The 20,785-nt window shown below is 42.4% G+C and overlaps 2 protein-coding genes across 8 annotated transcripts in view; both read left to right on the forward strand.

Moving 5' to 3' along the window:
- Nucleotides 1-7,716, forward strand: part of LOC129821081 (unconventional myosin-Ib-like) — a 150,175-nt gene extending 142,459 nt beyond the window's left edge. For 2 of the 7 annotated variants that reach the window (XM_055878349.1, XM_055878345.1), the window contains exons 24-32: nucleotides 440-526; nucleotides 1,802-1,888; nucleotides 2,938-3,012; nucleotides 3,365-3,493; nucleotides 3,740-3,846; nucleotides 4,040-4,169; nucleotides 4,559-4,711; nucleotides 5,023-5,153; nucleotides 5,377-7,716. In XM_055878349.1, the coding sequence (XP_055734324.1) occupies nucleotides 440-526; nucleotides 1,802-1,888; nucleotides 2,938-3,012; nucleotides 3,365-3,493; nucleotides 3,740-3,846; nucleotides 4,040-4,169; nucleotides 4,559-4,711; nucleotides 5,023-5,153; nucleotides 5,377-5,506 (1,029 nt within the window). In that variant the 3' untranslated portion in view covers nucleotides 5,507-7,716. The remainder of the gene's footprint in view (nucleotides 1-439; nucleotides 527-1,801; nucleotides 1,889-2,937; nucleotides 3,013-3,364; nucleotides 3,494-3,739; nucleotides 3,847-4,039; nucleotides 4,170-4,558; nucleotides 4,712-5,022; nucleotides 5,154-5,376) is intronic. The other 5 variants (XM_055878347.1, XM_055878350.1, XM_055878351.1 and 2 more) reach the window with 3 other exon arrangements.
- Nucleotides 7,717-8,692: 976 nt separating this feature from the next.
- Nucleotides 8,693-18,198, forward strand: LOC129821083 (trans-1,2-dihydrobenzene-1,2-diol dehydrogenase-like). Its single transcript, XM_055878357.1, has 7 exons — nucleotides 8,693-8,872; nucleotides 9,449-9,560; nucleotides 9,790-9,953; nucleotides 14,880-15,132; nucleotides 15,261-15,385; nucleotides 16,746-16,896; nucleotides 17,154-18,198. Exons 1-7 carry the CDS (start codon nucleotides 8,783-8,785, stop codon nucleotides 17,264-17,266), a joined length of 1,008 nt encoding a protein of 335 aa, XP_055734332.1. The 5' UTR covers nucleotides 8,693-8,782; the 3' UTR covers nucleotides 17,267-18,198.
- Nucleotides 18,199-20,785: the final 2,587 nt, after the last annotated feature.

Here is a 20,785-nt window from a genome sequence, read left to right on the forward strand (position 1 = left end):
TTGTGATATCATTTTTATGAGCATGTCTGTCTGTCAAGCAGGGAAAATAAATCCGTAGTGCCTTTGTGTGGTAGGCTAGGAAACATATCATCAAACTTCTCATCAGGTCTTGACTGATACCCAGCCTAATGTTTATCTTATCTCTGAAATATGCTTCAAATTCATCTGATTTAGATAAATCCTACCCCTGCAAACCTATCAGGCCATCAATGGTCGAAGAGCACTCTCAAGTTATTCTGATTATTAGTGATCACTCAGTCTTAAGCTCCAAATGGTAGCTAATGTTTCCTCCATTGTCTTAATCTTTTAATCTTTATGCTACTTCATTGCCGGGTAAGCTACATATTTCTGTCCGTCTGCTTCTTATTTATACCAACACCTATCCCAATGGGTATATTCCTCCCAAAACACAATAAATCCAACCCCACCACTTCCCCAGGCTCGGAGAGAACTGCGGCATCTAAAGGAGGCGGCGCGAGAAAAGCACGCCGTGTCTGTCATTTGGGCCGGCTGGCAGGGGACCAAGGTATTTGGGAAGCAGCCTGTTAACAATATCCATCCATATCCCGCCGTCCGCCTGCCATTTCTCCATCAGATCCAACCAGACAGATGCCAGACCCCTGCATTAGCTAAACAATAGTCTGGAGAGACTGCGAATGTCTCTCTAGCTATCCTCCCCATTACCACCACCCATCCCATTTATATTGCATGACAAGGTGCCATACGAACCCCTCATCCAATGTCCCATTGCATGTTAAAACAGAATTGCGAGTGGGGTCACTTAGCCTACTGGACTGGAGCAAGACCCCTAAACACCCATGCCGGCTCTCTCAGCTAGCTGCTGTTTAGTCTTTAATGGGTTAATGGAAGAGATCTAGAGATAGATGACTGGAGTTCTGGTGGCACTTGGCTCTGGTAGATAATGGACAGGCCTGGGCGCAAGGGATACGGGTGGGGGAGGGGAGGGTTGGGGTAAGGGTAAAGATACAGTCACTTAAGCCTCTTTGCTGCGCAGTCTGATGGATTATAGCTGATCCAGACTGACACCGGGAGTGGGGTGAGGAAGGCGGGGGGATGTTGACACGCACTAGACTGGCATCACACACATGGTCTGGAACCTTGGATAAACTCTTTGCCTGCCCTACCCCAAACCACCCACACACTCATACTCCACTATCCTGGCTTTGAGTTCTTCTCCCTTGTTACCAAAGGTCAGGATGTTTGGGTGTGTTTCGGTTCCTCCCTGAGGCCCATGCCTCACCTTTTGCAACCTCTATCTGCAGGATGTCTGCTCTCTTTCTTTCTTTCTTTCTGCATGCTGTTCTCATCATAAATTGCATGCTACGCCTCCTTGCTTGCTGATTCCTTGAGGCTTGCAGTGATTTCTTTTTTCAGTGTGCAGTGCAGTGTATGGAACGTTGGAGAGACCTGACGGACTTGTTACCTTGAGCTTTGTACTTTGTTCTTGGCCAACAGAGCCATGTCTGTTTCAATCAAAAAGACTCTAGTTGATGTACAGTACATAATCAAACTACAGCATTATTATAATGTCTATTTAATTATAATTGCATTCTTCCCATGGTGGGTTAAATTGTCTTCAGGATCTTGGTAACTAGACAGGGCTCTTGTGTGACGTGTGTCCTCACACAGGGCAGTGTCTTCCTCCATATCAGTCTATTATTCCCTCCTTTCAATCGTCCGTTCCTTCCCTTTCTTTCCTCCGTTCTTCCCTCTTTCCTCCCTTCTTCCCTCTCTTTCTTTCCTCCCTTCTTCCCTCTCTTTCCTCCCTTCTTCCCAAAAGGCACGCAGGGAGCTGAGGCGCCTGAAGGAGGAGGCCAGGCGTAAGCACGCCGTCGCCATCATTTGGGCCTACTGGCTGGGACTCCAGGTATACCTGCCCACTGCCCAGCCTTCTCTACCCTCCAGCCACCCTTCTACCCTAACCAACCACCCCTTACCCTCTCAGCCACTCCCCGGTCTTTGGTGTTGGAGGGGTAGGCACACTTCACAGAACCAGCATGCAGTCAGCCTCAGCCTATCATACCTCGGGACCAACCACACAGTGATGACACAGTTCATGCATGTGAACTCCAGAGTGACTGTTTTGCTATCTGGACAGTCCAGTACCAAAGGATATGCCTTCCCTCCCGTCCTGTATCCCTGCAGTGACACACATTACGTTATTAAGATGTACAATGAGGTGTAATGTACGTCTATCCCGCTCTCTCCATGAGTCCAGCAGGGCTTTAGATAAGCTGGCTGTGGCTGGTTATAATTCTTTCACAGATGCTCTTTTTTTTGTTTCTTTTTTTTGTTCTTTGCTCGTTCTTGAAGACTGCAGCCTCTTAACAGAGAGGTCAAAGGCACTCCTGACCCTGACTGACATGGATGGATGTCTGTCTGTCTCTCTCTAGCAATTATTGTATGTCCTGTCTGCATCATGTGCATGATAAGCTGTGTAACCCTCAACATGTCTAACCCTCTATAGGTCTTGTTGTCTGATGCTATATCTACTCCATTCTCCAGTCCTTTTCTCATGTATTACTGTAGTCTGAGTGGCCCCAATTCTCTCATCACATTAATCGACTGCACAATGTGCACGTCACCTTTGCACATCAGAGCAGCTCTCAGAACCTGTTAACCTGTCGACTCCAATCAGTGTGATTTAAATTGACCACCTCATTATCAATTAACTATGTAACATCTCATTTTCAGAAAAAAACATTTAGGAGAAAATCCCGTTCTGATTTGAGTTGAGTGCTCAACAGATTTTCCCTCCCTTTGTTTGTATGATGTTGCCTGGATTCATATTAACTAACCATGTCTGCCTGTTGCTATAGTCATCACCACTGTAATCTTTTCTCTATTGGCCCCATGCCTCAAATCAGATCACTATGGGGATGGATGATTGACGGCCAGTTGTCTCCTTGGTTACAGGTCCGCCGGGAGTACAGGAAGTTCTTTAGGGCCAACGCTGGCAAGAAGATCTACGACTTCACCATCCAGAGAATCGTAAGTAGAAGCGTGAATGTAGCCTGGTGCCAGATCTATTTATGCGGTCTTGCCGAGTTGGCAAGTCCACACAATCAGATCTGGGACAAGGCTAGAATGAATTAGTCGTGTATCCCTTTAAGCACTGATGGGTAGTGTCCATTTGAATCACTATGGGATGGTTTCCCGTACACAGATTAAGCTTAGTCCTGGAGTAAAAATCACATTAAATGGAGAATCTCCATTGAACATGGTTCTCGGATTAGGCTTAAACTTTGTCCAGGAAACCAGAGTTGTATGTTCCTGAATGTCAACAGTAATCCAAGTCTGAAAGGGAGGTATTGAATATATGCCTGTCTCCCTCTCCCTCCAGATGCAGAAGTACTTCCTTGGTCTGAAGACCACTACAATGTCCCCTATGGACAACACCTGGCCGGCAAAGCCTTATGGCTTCCTGGAGGGAGCTCACACTCAGCTCAGGAGGATCTTCCACCTCTGGAGGGTTAGTTTGTTATTATCTTTGGCTGTTCTTTCAAGGGGTCATCACTGATCTTACAGGTTAAAGGGTCAAGTAGTTGTATATGCCACTACCTAGCAGGCACATCTGGTTGCTAGGATGTCATTCTTAACAGATTACAACCTTGTTGTAAACCAGAACCAGCTTTGCCCACTGGCTTTATAGTTTATAGTTTGAGGGACATCAATACAACAAACTTCCCAGGGATTGATGTATCTTTTGAATTATCAGTGCAAGAAATACCGGGGCCAGTTCACAGAGGAGAAGAAGGCTGTGTATGAGGAGAAACTTGAGGCCAGTGAGATCTTCAAGGACAAGAAGGCTCTGTACCCCAGCAGGTATAACATATTTCCCTCCGTGATTCACACATTACATAATGTTTGACGTGAAGCTAATGTTGCAAGCAAATTTTACTAGCGGCCATTTTAGCTCCTTTTTCCTGAGTATAATCAATGCATTGCTGTGAGTTCCTCTCTGTTGCATCCTTGTATCTGTTAAAAGCGCTATATAAAATGCATTATTATTGTTTAGTGTCAGCCAGCCTTTCAAAGGAGACTATCTGGAGATCCAGAAGAACCCCAAGTACCAGAAGCTGAACAGTGCTGTGGAGGAGGTGCTACTGGCTGACTTGGTGAACAAGATCAACAGGGCCAACGGCAAGGCAAGTACCTTTCTCAAAGTACCTTACCTCAGCAAAATCTGTTCATGTAAATGTACTGAAGCCTGAGGGAGTCAACAAACTAACAGGCCTGAACACAGTTCATATGGACCAAACTCTTCAGAGTCATAGCTTTATTATTAGAGGATATCTGTAACTATGCTGTACAGTAGTCAAAGGAAAACGAATGTTTTATATTTGACAGATTCAGCCTACCTATGTTTTTATACCACTATCACCATATAAATGCTGTGTTTTTGCTATTAATGAGTTTCTACATGTATAGGTTATTGCTTTTATAATTAAAATTTTGCCATGTACTTTCTATTTCTCTACCGAAAATAGTGTTACCAAATTCTTGGCGTATTAAACCTAGTCTGTCCTTGTTGCAGGTGTCGCCGAGGCTCTTCCTGCTGACCAAAAGCAACTTTGTCCTGGCTGACCAGAAGACGGGCCAGGTGAAGGCCAGCGTGCCGCTGCCAGACCTCGCCAGCGTGTCGGTCAGCACCCAGAGTGACGGCTTCTTCGCCCTCAAGCTCAAAGAGGTGATGGAGGGAGGGAGCCTCACTCCAGCTCCACTGTGATGCACTTACATATGGACATCATCCAGCTATCGAAAACGCAGTGGCCAAAGCTGGTCGAAATGAACCTGCTTTGCTTGCTGCATAAATCCACTGGTTGCAAACTGGTTCTAATGATGGAATTTCAACCAGTTTAGCCCCGCTGTGTATCTAATTATATTAGTAATGTCCTGATTCATAACTTTTAGTGTAGCGTTAAGGGCTAACCATAGAAAGATTCGGTAGGCATATTGAGATTGAAATGACTAACACCCCTCTGTGTTTTTTACCCATAGGGCTCTGCTTCAGCTTCCAAAGGTGACTTCCTGCTGAGCAGTGAGCATCTTATAGAGATCATCACCAAGCTCCACCACATAGGGACCACTGCTGCAGACAGGGACCAGATCAACATTGACATCTCAGACGAGTAAGAACCGGAGACACGTCGCCATATTGACTTTATGTTGCAATGCTGCTGTTGTTTCTCTTAGTCAAATCCTGGCCTGGTCCCAGATGTGTTTGTAATGTATTTCCAACTGCCTCTACTCATTGTTACGTTTACAAAAACAGATCTGAGATCAGGGTAATTAAATCCCATGATGTGATGTCAGATGGTTTCTTATCCTACTTCCTCTTTGTCTCTCTGGCAGGTTCCTGGTGCAGTTCAAGCAGGACAAGGTGTGTGTGAAGTTCATCCAGGGGGGGCCTAAGAACGGAAACAGTGCTGCCTGCAAACGCAAGAACAACCGCCTACTGGAGGTGTCTGTGCCATCACCATAGAGATGACATAGCCTCCTATAATACTTAGTTGTCATGACAGTTCACAATCAGGCCTAAACTCCAGCCCCCGCCCCCAATGACTGTGCAATTACTCTGCTTTTTAGTATTTGTTGTTATTTCCTATATTCAGAATCCTTGCATCACTGTAATATTTAACTGCGCTGACACTTTTGGTAGAGAGTGAAAGACCCATAGGATTGCATGGTGATAGGGTTATAAGAGAGAAAGATGGGGGAAAAGACTTTGTTTTACTAGTTTTAAAAGATGTGGGTGAAAGAAAGAAGTGCTTTCCTCTTGTCAATGGAGCACAAGATATCTCCAGTCAGATGATACTGATTGTTGAGCTTGGGAAAGCTAATATGCAGGCTGTGTGGTGTGGTATCAAGCCGTACCCATATTCAGAGATCTGTAAAGGGCAAAGAAAGAAAGTGCTGACAAGACACAGCCCTGCACTAGATTTGGGTCCTCATCGGTTTATCTGTTTGAGCTCTGAAATGGCAACTCAATAGACCAACGATGACCAGAGAGCTTTCAGGATTGCTCTAAAGTTTTCTCTGAAAGTTAAACTATGACTGCACTTGTAATGTTCACCTGGGTGAGTTAAAATTTGAAAAGATAGTGATTAATAGTCAAAATATTGTCTGTGTTGTTTTTGTTTTCCTTTGCTGACACCTACACAACTGACTACAGTGGGTGGTCAAGTACAAGAATCACACTTGTCAAATGTAAATGGCCAAGTGATCGATTGTCAACCACTTAGTATCCATAATAACTCCCGTGTGCCATTCAGCCGGCCCCTACTCTGTGAGGTGACATGGCGTGCTGCATGTATCCATGTGTAGTCATCTAGTCAGGTATTGGACGCTAACAAAAAAACAAAAATTTGAATGGTCCCTACTCAGTTTATATGTAAATGCCCCAAAAAAGTTGAAAGGGGGCCTCAATCAACCAGGACCAAGACTTTATTTGAAAACACTGCACACTTTTCTCACTCTCCAGTTGTCCTCAAAGTACTTTACATCTCTAAACTTTACCACGGGAATTGAGATGGACCCCGGGGTTCCCAAGTCTACCTTGACAACTATCCCAGATTCAATGCTGATCAGTCTTTTTAGAGCCAGAAGGCTGCTTGTTTTCAATGGTCCTCTTGTTTGAAATTGAAGGGAAATGGAACTCTTTGCCTACAACGCTGCCTAGGCTAGGCTACACCATCTCAAGCATCCTTCCAACCTTTGGCATGAGAGTAATAAAATAGTAAGAGGATGCAGCATGGCAACAGATAGGACACAAGATTGAGTCCTACATTCTCTGACTGACATTTCTCAAACGTATGCTGTAGAGATAAACACTCACTCACTGACTGTATCATACACATCAACTGTAAATGCTCAAACAGACCCAGCATGGATGGAGTATGTACGGATAAATTATAGTATCCTCATGCTAGTTCTCTTATTCCTGTGCTGCAGAAATATCTATATGTATTTGCCATTGCAATGTGGGCTGTTATATATACATTTTGTAGCCCCACTCTGGCTAATAATAAATGCAGTGTTTTTCTTGGGATTGTGCGTATGGCCATGTAGTATATTCTTGGGAAGTTTTTTCAGAAATCTAGCAATCACAGCTTCACTGTCTGCTCTGCCTGTGTATGAATGTGATATACTTTACACACACACACGCCAATGTCACTTAAGTGATTGCTCTATTTGGAGGTATATTTAATGATATTCTTTATCGGGATGTTTTAGTGGGGGGGTTTGTACTGTTGACTTCAAGGTTAAATCAATGGGTTCTCTGGTGGTGGCAATGTGGAGGTGGAAGCTCAGCCAAACTGCTCTAGATCACATACCTATAGATTACTGGTGTACCTTAAAATAAATAACTTTTTTACATGTTTTTGTAATTCCACAGGTGGACTTGAGGAATGATTGTTGTTTTTTCCTTCCACGGGGGAAGATGTTGAGCTGAGTCAATGCATGTTTGTGCTTCTCAGTTCTGTACAGTTTGAGATTTCAATGCAGTTTGCTATAACACCTCTCTGTGTTTGTATTTGAAGTAAAATAGGAAAATAAAGTCAATGATGTATGCATTCTTGCTGTGTGCCTAATGTAACCTGCGCTTCGAGATGGAGAACGTGGAAGTGTTTCAGTCCTCAATGGAACAAATTTACAAGTAATGCTTTTCAAATTAAAAAAGCAATAAATTGACTACTTTGTGATTTTCTTGGTTTTGAATGCATATGCGCATCAGTTCAGTTTATGATCTCTCAAGACAGATGTTTCCCAGTCAGCATTGCCAGTCATTGGACCGTTGGAGGGGGGATACACAAACAAACAACATGTTAACTATCTTATATCCATCAAACTCAAGTAATACACTCTTTCAGAACTTTCGAGCTCATTCTAAACTCCTGTTATGTGTGTATTTTCACATATGTCCATCCACAATAGGCTATAGTACTTAAAGTGAACAGGACACTCACTGTAAACTCCACCACTTCATCCATTAGATCAAACTGAGATTACATGTATCACTAGTGTAAAAGGTGAGCAGCTCACCTGGTACACTGATAGCAAGGGGTGGGTGGACTAGACCAGGCATCTACCCAAATGTTTTCCATCACATCTGGAGAGTTGTCCCTGGTTAAATTCTGCGGCTTGGGGAGACTGCCATCAGCAGTACCCTGGGAGCAGCCCTTGACAGATAATGCACAGATATAAATAGCCCACAATTATGGGCTGTCCTGGACCGAGTTCCCATCGTCTTGTAGTCTTCTACAGGCTAGGAAATGGTGTGGCCTATCCTTCTGTTGAGAAGACAACCAGCCCTCTGTGAGCAGGGCTAAGGGCAGACCGAACTGACAAAGCATCACATTGTGTCGACACATGTAGGTTACATGTGATCGACAGTGGATAAGAAATCAGAGCTCTCAATATAGAAATATAATCTATGAACACCATTGCAATAATTTGATTCATCCTCTTGTGTATAGAGTTTGAGTTTGGTGGTCTCTAAAATACATTTGGAACTAAATACCTGCATAATAGTATCACATCAGTGACGCTAATAAATAGACTTATGGGGCCCTCGGGGGGTTTCTGGGTTTCAGAGTTAAGCCTCTGGCGCCACTTAGTGGAATTCCAGTCAAGCAACCAGCTGAGATCGGCTACTGGTATTCTGTCTCTCCCTACTGGTGGGAAATATATCCTTATCAAAAAAGTCTGCTAAATCTATCTGGGGTAGATAGAGAGACGTGCTAGTTCAGAAGTAATCATGGCAACACGGTGGGGAATCTGCAGTGCAGGGAAAATCAGCCACGACTTTACAGTTGCTCTGAGGACCCTACCTCACGACGACCACCAGGTAAACGTTATTTGTGATTGGGAATGAGGAGGAATCCTAAAACTTTGCGCGATTAGGCTACTCGCTTATAAGCAAGGGTGAAGTGTATTTTTGAGAAGACATTTGGTATTATTGCAGAATAATTTAATGAATGTTTTACTCGTTAGTGACATCAGTAAGAAGAAAACATGTTTTTTGTAAATAACTTCCAAGTTTCCATGTTCTGTGGTTGCGTAATTGTCCATTGATTTCATGTTGTGTAAATCTTTACCGTAATTCTCCTAATACTGGGCCAATCAAATATGAATTTATGTTAAGTAAGGCACAATGTGTAATTTCAACTGCCTGACCCTGCCAAATTGAGGAATGTGGTTGAGAAAAAGCTAACATAAATGTTGATAGGATTCAAGTAAGAAATTAAAGGTTATTTAAAACGCTATTATCACTCTAAATACTATTACCATCTATGACCACTTTAGAAATAAGCGTTTTAAGTGGTATCCCCTAGGAATACATCTTTTTGTATATATTTTTTACAAAATAAATTATATTCAATTGACCTGTAATTGAAACAATGAAAATGGTTATCTTTTTCAGATTGTGGCTGTTGCTGCTCGGAATCTCCAGCATGCACAAGAGTTTGCCAAAAAGCACAACATCCCAAGAGTCTATGGGAGCTATGAGGAGCTAGCAAAAGACTCAGACATAGGTGGGTTCTATCATGAACTCCCTTACCCTGGTACAGATCTGGTTAAAAAATGTTACCTTGACTCATGCTTTTGACAAGAGATACTGTATAGCCAAGGTGTTTGACCATTTCAGGCCACAAATCATCTGTAACCTTGGGATGAAACCTGATAACCTATGTGGTATAGGCTTGTTGCTTTAAATTGACTGGAGCTGTAAACCCATGCTCGTACCCCTATCTTTCTTTGCAGATGTGGTGTATGTGGGAACCATCCACCCTCACCACCTGAGCACAGGTAAGCTCTTCTTGACCTCCCATAAGAACGTGCTCATAGAGAAACCCCTGGCCATGAATCTAAGAGAGGTACTGGAGCTCACCAACACAGCCAAGGAGAATGATGTCTTTCTGATGGAGGTACTGTACAGGGGGACACCTGACACTTTAAACATGTTCATACAAGTTTACTCTAAAGCTCCTTCTGATGATATACTTCCACATACAGTACATCAACACTGACATATTTATACTGCGGTATGGTTTGTCCTGAATAATATATGTTAGGCTGACGTTCAGTACCAGTCAAAAGTTTGGACACACCTACTCATTCAAGGGTTTTTCTTTATTTGTACTATTTTCTACGTTGTAGAATAATAGTGAAGACATCAACACTATGAAATAACACATATGGACTCATGTGGTAACCAAAAAAGTGTTAAACAAATGAAAATATATTTGAGATTCTTCAAAGTAGCCACCCTTTGCCGTGATGACAGCTTTGCATAGTCTTGGCATTCTCTCAACCAGTTTCACGAGATAGTCACCTGGAATGGATTTCAATGAACAGGTGTGCCTTGTTAAAAGTACATTTGTGGAATTTCTTTGGTATACAGAATATAGCCCTATTTGGTAAAAGACCCAAGTCCATATTATGGCAAGAACAGTTTAAATAAGCAAAGAGAAACAACAGTCCATCATTACTTTAAGACATGAAGGTCAGTCAATATGGAAAATTTCAAGAACTTTGAAAGTTTCTTCAAGTGCAGTCGCAAAAATCATCAAGCGCTATGATGAAACTGGCTCTCATGAGGACCGCCACAGGAGAGGAAGACCCAGAGTTAACTCTGCTGCAGAGGATAAGTTCATTAGAGTTACCAGCCTCAGACATCGGCAATTAACTGCACCTCAGATTGCAGCCCAAATAAATGCTTCACAGAGTTCAATTAACAGACACATCCCAACATCAACTGTTCAGAGGAGACTGCGTGAATCAGGCCTTCATGGTCGAATTGCTGCAAAGCAATCACTACTAAAGGACACCAATTAGAAGATGAGACTTTCTTGGGCAAGAAACACAAGCAATGGACATTAGACCGGTGGAAATCTGTCCTTTGGTCTGATGAGTCCAAAATTTGCGATTTTTGGTTCCAACCGCTGTGTCTTTGTGAAACACAGAGTACTTGAACGGATGATCTACACATATGTGTGGTTCCCATCGTGAAGCATGGAGGAGGTGGTGTGATGGTGCTTTGCTGGTGACACTGTCAGTGATTTATTTAGAATTCAAGGCACACTTAACCAGCATGGCTACCACAGCTTTCTGCAGTGATATGCCATCCCATCTGGTTTGAGCTTAGTGGGACTATCATTTGTTTTTCAACAGGACAATGACCCAACACACCTCCAGGCTGTGTAAGTGCTATTTGACCAAGGAGGAGAGTCATGGAGTGCACATCAGATGACCTGGCATCTACAATCACCCGACATCAACCCAATTGAGATGGTTTGGGATGAGTTAGACCTCAGAGTGAAGGAAAAGCAGCCAACAAGTGCTCAGCATTTGTGACTGTTGCAAGACTGTTGGAAAAGCATTCCTTCTGAAGCTGATTGAGAGAATGCTAAGAGTGTGCAAAGCTGTCATCAGGGCGAAAGGTGGCTACTTTGAAGAATCTCAAATATAAATATATTTTGATTTGTTTAACACTTTTTTGGTTACTACATGATTCCGTATGTGTTATTTCATAGTTTGATGTCTTCACGATTATTCTACAATGCAGTGAAGCATTCCTCCTATATCCCCCTTCATACACACCAGATAGCCTCTATCGTAGAGCACTATGGCAGTAGTGAAGCATTCCTCCTATATCCCCTTTCATACACACCAGATAGCCTGTATCGTAGAGCAGTATGGCAGTAGTGAAGCATTCCTCCTATATCCCCTTTCATACACACCAGATAGCCTGTATCGTAGAGCAGTATGGCAGTAGTGAAGCATTCCTCCTATATCCCCTTTCATACACACCAGATAGCCTCTATCGTAGAGCAGTATGGCAGTAGTGAAGCATTCCTCCTATATCCCCCTTCATACACACCAGATAGCCTGTATCGTAGAGCGGTATTGCAGTAGTAAGACATCCCTCTTATATTTACAGTGGCAAGAAAAAGTATGTGAACCCTTTGGAATTACATGGATTACTGCATAAATTGGTCATAACATTTTATCTGATCTTCATCTAAGTCACAACAATAGACAAACACAGTCTGCTTAAATGAATAAAACTCAATATTGTATTTTTCTTGTCTATATTGAATACACCATTTAAGCATTCACAGTGTAGGTTGGAAAAAGTATGTGAACCCCTAGGCTAATGACTTCTCCAAAAGATAATTGGAGTCAGGAGTCAGCTAACCTGGAGTCCAATCAATGAGGCAAGATTGGAGATATTGGTTAGAGATGCCCTGCCCTATACAAAACACTCACAAAAATGTTGTTTGCTATTCACAAGAACCATTGCCTGATGTGAACCATGCCTCGAACAAAAAAGATCTCAGAAGACCTAAGATTAAGAATTGTTGACTTGCATAAAGCTGGAAAGGGTTACAAAAGTGTCTCTAAAAGCCTTCATCAGTCCACGGTAAGACAAATTGTCTATAAATGGAGAAAGTTCAGCACTGTTGCTACTCTCCCTAGGAATGGCCGTCCTAAAGATCACTTCAAGAGCACAGCGCGGAATGCTCAATGAGGTTAACAAGAATCCTAGAGTGTCACCTAAAGACTTACAGAAATCTCTGGAACATGCTTACATCTCTGTTGACCAGTCTACGATACGTAAAACACTAAGCAAGAATGATGTTCATGGGAGGACACCATCGAAGCAATTGCTTCTTCAATGCAGCACGTCTGAAGATCGCAAAAAAGCACCTGGATGTTCCACAGCGCTACTGGCAAAATATTCTGTGGACAGATTAAACTAAAGTTGAGTTGTTTGGAAGGAACACACAACACTATGTGTGGAATAAAAAAAGGCACAGCACACCAACATCAAAACCTCATCCCAACTGTAAGGTATGGTGGAGGGAGCATCATGGTTTCGGGCTGCCTCAGGGCCTGGACAGCTTGCTATTATTGATGGAAAAATGAAGTCCCAAGTTTATCAAGATATTTTGCAGGAGAATGTAAGGCTATCCCTCCGCCAATTGAAGCTCAACAGGAGTTTGGTGATGCAACAGGACAATGACCCAAAACGCAGAAGTAAAGCAACAACAGAATGGCTTCAACAGAAAACAAATACGCCTTCTGGAGTGACCCAGTCAGAGTCCTGACCTCAACCCGATTGAGATGCTGTGGCATGACGTCGTGAGCGGTTCACACCAGACATCACAAGAATATTGCTAAACTGAAACAGTTTTGTAAAGAGGAATGGTCCAAAATTCCTCCTGACCGTTGTGCAGGTCTGGTCCACAACTACAGAAAATGTTTGGTTGAGGTTATTCCTGCCAAAGGACAGTCAACCAGTTATTCAATTCAAGGGTTCACATACTTTTTCCACCCTGCACTAGAGGTCGACTGATTAATCGGCATGGCATGGCCAATTAATTAGGGCCGATTTCAATAACAATCGGTAGTCTGCCTTTTTGGACGCCGATTATTACATTGCAATCCACGAGGAGACTGCGAAGCAGGCTGACCACCTGTTACGCGAGTGCAGCATCAAAAGGACCTTGTTGCTGCAAGGAGTCAAGGTAAGTTGCTAGCTAGCATTAAACTTATCTTATAAAAAACTATCAATCTTCACATAATCACTACAAATGGTTGATGATATTACTAGGTTAACTAGCTTGTCCTGCGTTGCATAAAAATCAATGTGGTGCCTGTTAATTTATCATTGAATTACAGACTCAGTGCAAGCAGAGTTCAGTGCAAGCAGAGTCAGGGTATATGCAGCAGTTGCGCCGCCTGGTTCGTTGCAAACTGTGTGAAGACTATTTCTTCCTAACAAAAGACCGTAATTAATTTGCCTGAATTTTACATAATAATGACATAACATTGAAGGTTGTGCAATGTAACAGCAATATTTAGACTTAGGGTTGCCACCCGTTCGATAAAATACGAAACGGTTCCGTATTTCACTGAAAGAATAAATGTTTTGTTTTCAAAATTATATTATCCAGATTTGACCACATTAATGACCAAAGGCTCGTATTTCTATGTTTTTATTATATAATAATTAAGTCTATGATTTGATATTTGATAGAGCAGTCTGACTGAGCGGTGGTAGGCAGCAGCAGGGTCATAAGCATTCATTCAAAAAGCACTTTAATGCATTTGCCAGCAGCTTTTAGCAATGCTTGAATCACAGCGCTGTTAATGACTTCAAGCCTATCAACTCCTGAGATTAGGCTGGCAGTACTAAAGTGCCAATAAGAACATCCAATAGTCAAAGGTATATGAAATACAAATGGTATAGAGAGAAATAGTCAACGCATCATAATTCCTATAATAACTACAACCTAAAACTTCTTACCTGGGAATATTGAAGACTCATGTTAAAAGGAACCACCAGCTTTCATATGTTCTCATGTTCTGAGCAAGGAACTTAAAAGTTAGCTTTTTTACATGGCACATATTGCACTTTTACTTTCTTCTCCAACACTGTGTTTTGGCATTATTTAAACCAAATTGATTTTATTTATGTATTATATTAAGTTAAAATAAAAGTGTTCATTTTTCAATCAGTATTGTTGTAATTGTCATTATTACAAATATATACATAAAAATCATCCGATTAATCGGTATTGGCTTTTTTGGTCCTCCAATAATCGGTATCGGCGTTGAAAAATCATAATCGGTCGACCGCTACCCTGCACTGTGAATGTTTACATGGTGTGTTCACTAAAGACATGAAAACGTATACTTGTTTGTGTGTTATTAGTTTAAGCAGACTGTGTTTGTCTATTGTTGTGACTTAGATGGAGATCAGATCCATTTTATTCTGAAATCAAGGTCATTTCAAAGGCTTCACATACTTTTTCTTTCCACTGTATCTCCGTTATATCTCCCAGGCCATCTGGACTCGTTTCTTCCCTGTGTCTGTAGAGGTGAGCAGGCTGCTGGGCCAGGGTGAGGTGGGAGAGGTCCAGATGGTAAGGGCCGACCTGGGAGCCCCCCTCACACACATCCCTCGCCTGACTCATAGAGAGCTGGGTGGAGGGGCACTACTGGACCTGGGGATCTACTGCCTGCAGTTTGTCTTCATGGTGTTCAATGGGGAGAGACCGGAGTCCATCCAAGCCATGGGATACTGTATTGACACAGGTAATTGGTGGTATTCTGACTTGAGATCCACTTGCTTAACTTACATACCAGAGTCTCCCTTTTCAAGTCTCCAACTGAAATAAAGAAATTGTTTTGCTATTTCTAATGCTTTGTATTTGCACCTCCAGGAGTGGATGGAACAGTAGTTTTGGTCTTAAAGTTCTCTGGGAACAGAATGGCTGTGTGCACGTGCTCCATCACGATGATGCTGACAAATGATGCTGTTATCACTGGGACCAAGGGGACCATCAAGGTAGGAATTAGCAGATACACACAGAGGAAATACATTATTCTAACAAGTCACAGCCAGAGGAGGGTAGGGGAAGAAGTGCACACTATAGTTATTGATCTAATGATGAAGATTCTGAATAAACTAACAAGTTTATGATTCATTGAAGAGATGAGTTTTAATGAACATTTCCATAGCCTCCTGAACAACTTCAATAACCTACGTATACTGAACGCGGACAGCTGATGAAACTGTGGGTTTGCACAACTGAAGATTTTCTGCACCAACAGTCAGACACCGTCTCAGGGAAGCTCATCTGCATGCTCGTCGTCCTCAGCAGGGTCTTGACCTGACTGCAGTTCGGCGTCATAACCGACTTCAGTGGGCAACTGATCACCTTCAATGGCCACTGGCACGCTGGACAAGTGTGCTCTTCACGGATGAATCCGGGTGTCAACTGTACTGGGCAGATGACAGACAGCGTGTACAGCGTTGTGTGGGCGAGAGGTTTGCTGATGTGAACGTTGTGAACAGAGTGCCTCATGGTGGCAGTGGGGTTATGGTATGGGCAGGCATAAGCTACAGACAACAAACACAATTGCATGTTATCGATGGCCATTTTAATGCACAGAGGTACCGTGACGAGATCCTGAGGCCCATTGTCGTCCCATTCATCCACCACCATCACCTCATGTTTCAGCATGATAATGCATGGCCCAATGTCGCAAGGATCTGTACACAATTCTTGGAAGCTGAAAATGTCCCAGTTCTTCCATGACCTGCATACGTTTGTCACCCATTGAGCATGTTTGGGATGCTTTGGCTCTATGTTTACGACAGCGTGTTCCAGTTCCCGCCAATATCCAGCAACATCGCACAGCCATTGAAGAGGAGTGGGACAACATTTCACAGGCCACAATCAACAGCCTAATCAACTCTATGTGAAGGAAATGGTGGTCACACTAGATACTGATTGGTTTTCTGATCCACTCCCTTTCTTTTTTTTTAGGTATCTGTGACAATCAAATGCATACGTATATGTATTCCCAGTCATGTGAAATCCATAGACTAGGGCCTAATTAATTCATTTCAATTGACTGATTTCCTTATATGAACAGTAACTCAGAAAAAATCTTTGAAATTGTTGCATGCTGCGTTTATATTTTTTTGCTCAGTGTGGTTCAGTTGATAAGTTTGAGAGATTATTATTCAGAGTACCATAGTGTTTATCAAAACTTGTTTTTGATTAAGCACACCACCGTTTATTAGTATCATCAAACAAGCCTCTCTCTTCAATTCCCTATTGAGATCAACAAAGTGTGACATTAATGGCATATCAATGGCTTCAGAGAAAATATCATATTAGGTGTTGTTTCTATCTGAGGTCCCCAACCACATGTGGTGTCCTACGAGCCTGGAGGTGAATGGAGAGGTGACGCAATACCCTCTCCCTGAGCCCAGCCTTCCCCTCAACTTCATCCACAGTACTGGGCTGCGCTACGAAGCAGAGGAGGTCAGGCAGTGTCTGCTTAAAGGTATGCTTTACACAAAGCAACGTGAACCATTGAATATTACAACACACCTTACTAAAATGAAAATAGAGTTTGCACCAAAAACAGCCCAAGCCGATAGGGGAAATGGTATGGGAATCTGCAGGTTTGAGACCGACTACATTGCAGTCAGAATTACTAATTTACAAATCACCTTGCATCCCAAATAACTGGTCATTATGTGATCAAGATTAGCGATGATGCACTTTGCCTTGCTCAAACACGCTGATTGTCTCCATCAGAGCTGAAGGAGAGCTCTGGAATGCCTTGGTCACACTCACACCTTCTTGCCGAGGTCATGGATGAAGCCAGAAGACAAGTGGGAGTGACATATAATCAAGACAGCATCCAATGAGAAATCATGCAACCCAAGTCCCCCTTTCTCAGTCATGGATGCACTCTCTACCGATGCTAGTCAGCAGGTGACTTCGGTCCAATGAATGCAATAGGTTATGTTATGATGGTGTTATGATGGTTAAACTAAAGGGGTGTGCTTGGGGCAGCTCCCTCTGATCTGCCTGGTAATAATAGTCTGCGTCCCAAATGACACCATATTCCCTTTATGGTGCACACCAGTGCATGAGTCCTGGTCAAAGTAGTGAACAGGGTGCCATTTGAGATGCAGACATGGTCTCAGGAGGTTTTAATAACTTATGAGGCTAATCGACCTATGATGTTTATTTCATGAGTACCAACCCATTCATGGTGAATTTTTTTTATGGATATGTGCCAGTTATGTTCAGCTTGTCAGCATCCATCCTACTGAGTTTGCTGTTTTGCTTGTTTGACCTCAAGCGATTGGCCAGTCACTTAGTAGGTAATAGGTTACAACAGAACAGACTACGTGTTACCTTGCTAGTAAGAAAGAACATTGATCTCCAGATTGGAGTTGAGTGTGATTCTGCTAATGTAACATAGGCTTATTTTTCTATAATTTTGGAAAGTGACTAACTATGGCCACAACATGGTCAAGGTCATCCAAGGTCACACAGAGGTTCTTAGCAGTCTGGGAGGTTGTGTCACAAACCGAGTCTCTGTGCCATAGAAATTCAGACATAAAACCAGACATTTATTGAAGTTGTGTATTGATTGCATTGATGAGGACACTCATTAAATACTTGTAAAGATATCCTCATTTGTTCACCTGTAAAAGAGAGATATGCATGTTTAGTGCTTCTACACCTGCATTGCTTGCTGTCTGGGGTTTTAGGCTGGGTTTCTGTACAGCACTTTGATATATCAGCTGATGTAAGAAGGGTTATATAAATAAATTCGATTTTTAAAATACATTTTGTTCGGAACGTTGGTAATTGGTTTTGGAGCGTGGATGTTAATATAAGGATGTTGTTTTAAAGCTAGAACTAGCGACTACTAATGTAATGAAATGAGATCACCATTTATATGGATAAATAAATGTTTTACAATTAACGTTATTGAAAGAGCTGTTAGTTCCTGGTGCATTTCCCACAAAGGTGTCAAATGTGCGAAAGGTTAATCCTGTGACGTGAGTACGGCAAAGTTGTAACGACCGGGGTGTAGTGGGTGAGAAGTCAGGCGCAGGAAGCAGAGAGTTTAGGTTAGTGCTATACATAAGCCAACCCCACGAACCAAAGGGTGCACACCAAAACAAATGCCCCAAACACAGGGAACTTAAACAGTCCAGCAAAACCCATAAAAATGGGAAACCCGTAACAATCCCGCACAACCAGTAGGCGGGCCTGCTGGTAAATAAAGCATGACTAATCAGCCTAAAACACAAACAGGTGAAACCAATAAACAGAAAGGGGAAAAAGGGATCAGTGGCAGCTAGTAGGCCGGTGACGACGACCGCCGAGCGCCACCCGAACAGGAAGGGGAGCCACCTTCGGTAGGAGTCGTGACAAAAGTTAGCTAATTCCCGGGGAAGACATGGTTGTATCACTGTGTTATTTATGCTTAAAGAATGGTTTAAACCACTTATTAATGTGTGGATACACAGGCATATTTAAAGCCTAAGTTATGTTTTGAATGAGCTCAATTTGTGATTTAATTCAGTTCCCTTTGAATCAGCTGTTGTTTTCTCTAAGGAGAAAAGCATGCACACATTTAAAAACTATACGTTACTTATCCGTTTATCTATAAAATGTCTTGCACAACTAGCTAATTTTGGTTTGATTACTTTGCACATTTATTTTGGGATTCCACCCCTGTAAATGTGATTTGCCTGATGAGGCACGAGTGGTGTAATTTCATTGAAGTGCATTTGTCTCCACGTTTCCTCACCTCTGCTTCTCAATTACCTTTGACCTTTTTCAAAAGCAGGACAGGACTGAGGAGCATCGAGCAAAACCAATTGAGATTCTCCCAATAATTGTGCACTTGCTCCCCTGTAAGCAAAATCCATGAGTGGGGCGTGTACAAGTGCCATAGAATTAGGAGCAAGGTACATGCCTGCCAGGAGCAGAGCCCGAGACATATCAATACATTGAACTTATTAGTGCCAAAGAATTAGGAATTAGAACTATTTAATAGGATCTCTACTCTTGACTTTGCAGAATCTCTGCACACGACAGATTCTAGTGGAGCATGGAAACTGTCCGAAATGGGGAGAAAGAGGCTACCATGTGTAAGATTTAGCTGAACTTACTGGATATAAAATTATTTTAATTGGGATTATTTTATCCTTTGCTCTGTAATATTTCAACATTAGACAATTTTATGGTATTAATTCATGTTTTTCTCCAACCCTGTTCCCTCCCGGTGAAGTGTGAAAGGGATCCACATCATATCAACCATAGCAACCTACTTGGACATGGGGTGTTTCATCCTGCAAAAGGGTTGCTACAAGCATGTTGGGAACATAAGCAAGGATGGAACATGAGCTTTGGGTGGTTGGGTATACCCAGTTGAGGGAGTTGGGACTGTATGGAAGGGAGGTAAGCCCCAGTGTAGCTATTGTTGTAAACACAACATAGCTACTCCTGCCTCTAGTAGTAGAAGTGTTGGAGAGACTACTCAAAGATAGGGACGGGTTTGATTCAAATAAAATGTTATTGGTCACAGTGAAATGCTTACTTCCGAGCCCATTCCCAACAATGCAGAGTTAAAAAAGTAAGGCAAATATTTGCTGAATAAAAAAGGAAATAGTAACACAATAAAAACAGTAAGACTATATACAAGGAGTACCAGTACCGAGTCAATGTGCAGGCGTACGAGGTAGTTGAGGTAATTGAGGTAATGCAGTATGTACATGTGGGTAGGGGTAAAAGTGACTAGACCATCAGGATATGCAGTATAATAAACAGAGTAGTAGCATTGTGTGTGTGTTGGAGTGTCAGTGTAGTATGTGTGAGTGTTTGGGTAGAGTCTAAGCAGTGCAAGGGAGTCAGGGCCAAACTGTAAATAATAAAGGGGATAAATGTAAATTGTCCGGGTAGCCATTTGATTAACTGTTCAGCAGTCTTATGGCTTTGGGGTAGAAGCTGTTCAGGTGCCTTTTGGTCCCAGACTTGGCGCTCCGGTACCACTTGCCATGCGGTGGCAGAGAGAACAGTCTATGACTTGGGTGGCTGACACCGCCTGGTATAGAGGTCCTAACTAATTTTGTTTTGATCACTTTGCACATTTATTTTGGGATTCCACCCCTGTAAATGTAATTTGCATGATGAGGCATGAGTGGAGTAATTTCTTTGAAGTGCATCTGGGAGTTCGGCCTCGGTGATGTACTGGACTGTACGCAGTAGCGCCTTGCTGATTTGTTTAAAGGTCCAATGCAGCTGTTTTTGTCTCAAAATCAAATAATTTCTAGGTAACAATTAAGTGCCTTACTGTGAATGTTTTCAATTAAAATGGTCAAAAAGAAACTAAAATAGCTTCTTAGCTAAATGCAATTTCT

This window comes from Salvelinus fontinalis, chromosome 23 (genome assembly GCF_029448725.1).
Source record: "Salvelinus fontinalis isolate EN_2023a chromosome 23, ASM2944872v1, whole genome shotgun sequence".
Lineage (NCBI taxonomy): Eukaryota > Metazoa > Chordata > Actinopteri > Salmoniformes > Salmonidae > Salvelinus > Salvelinus fontinalis.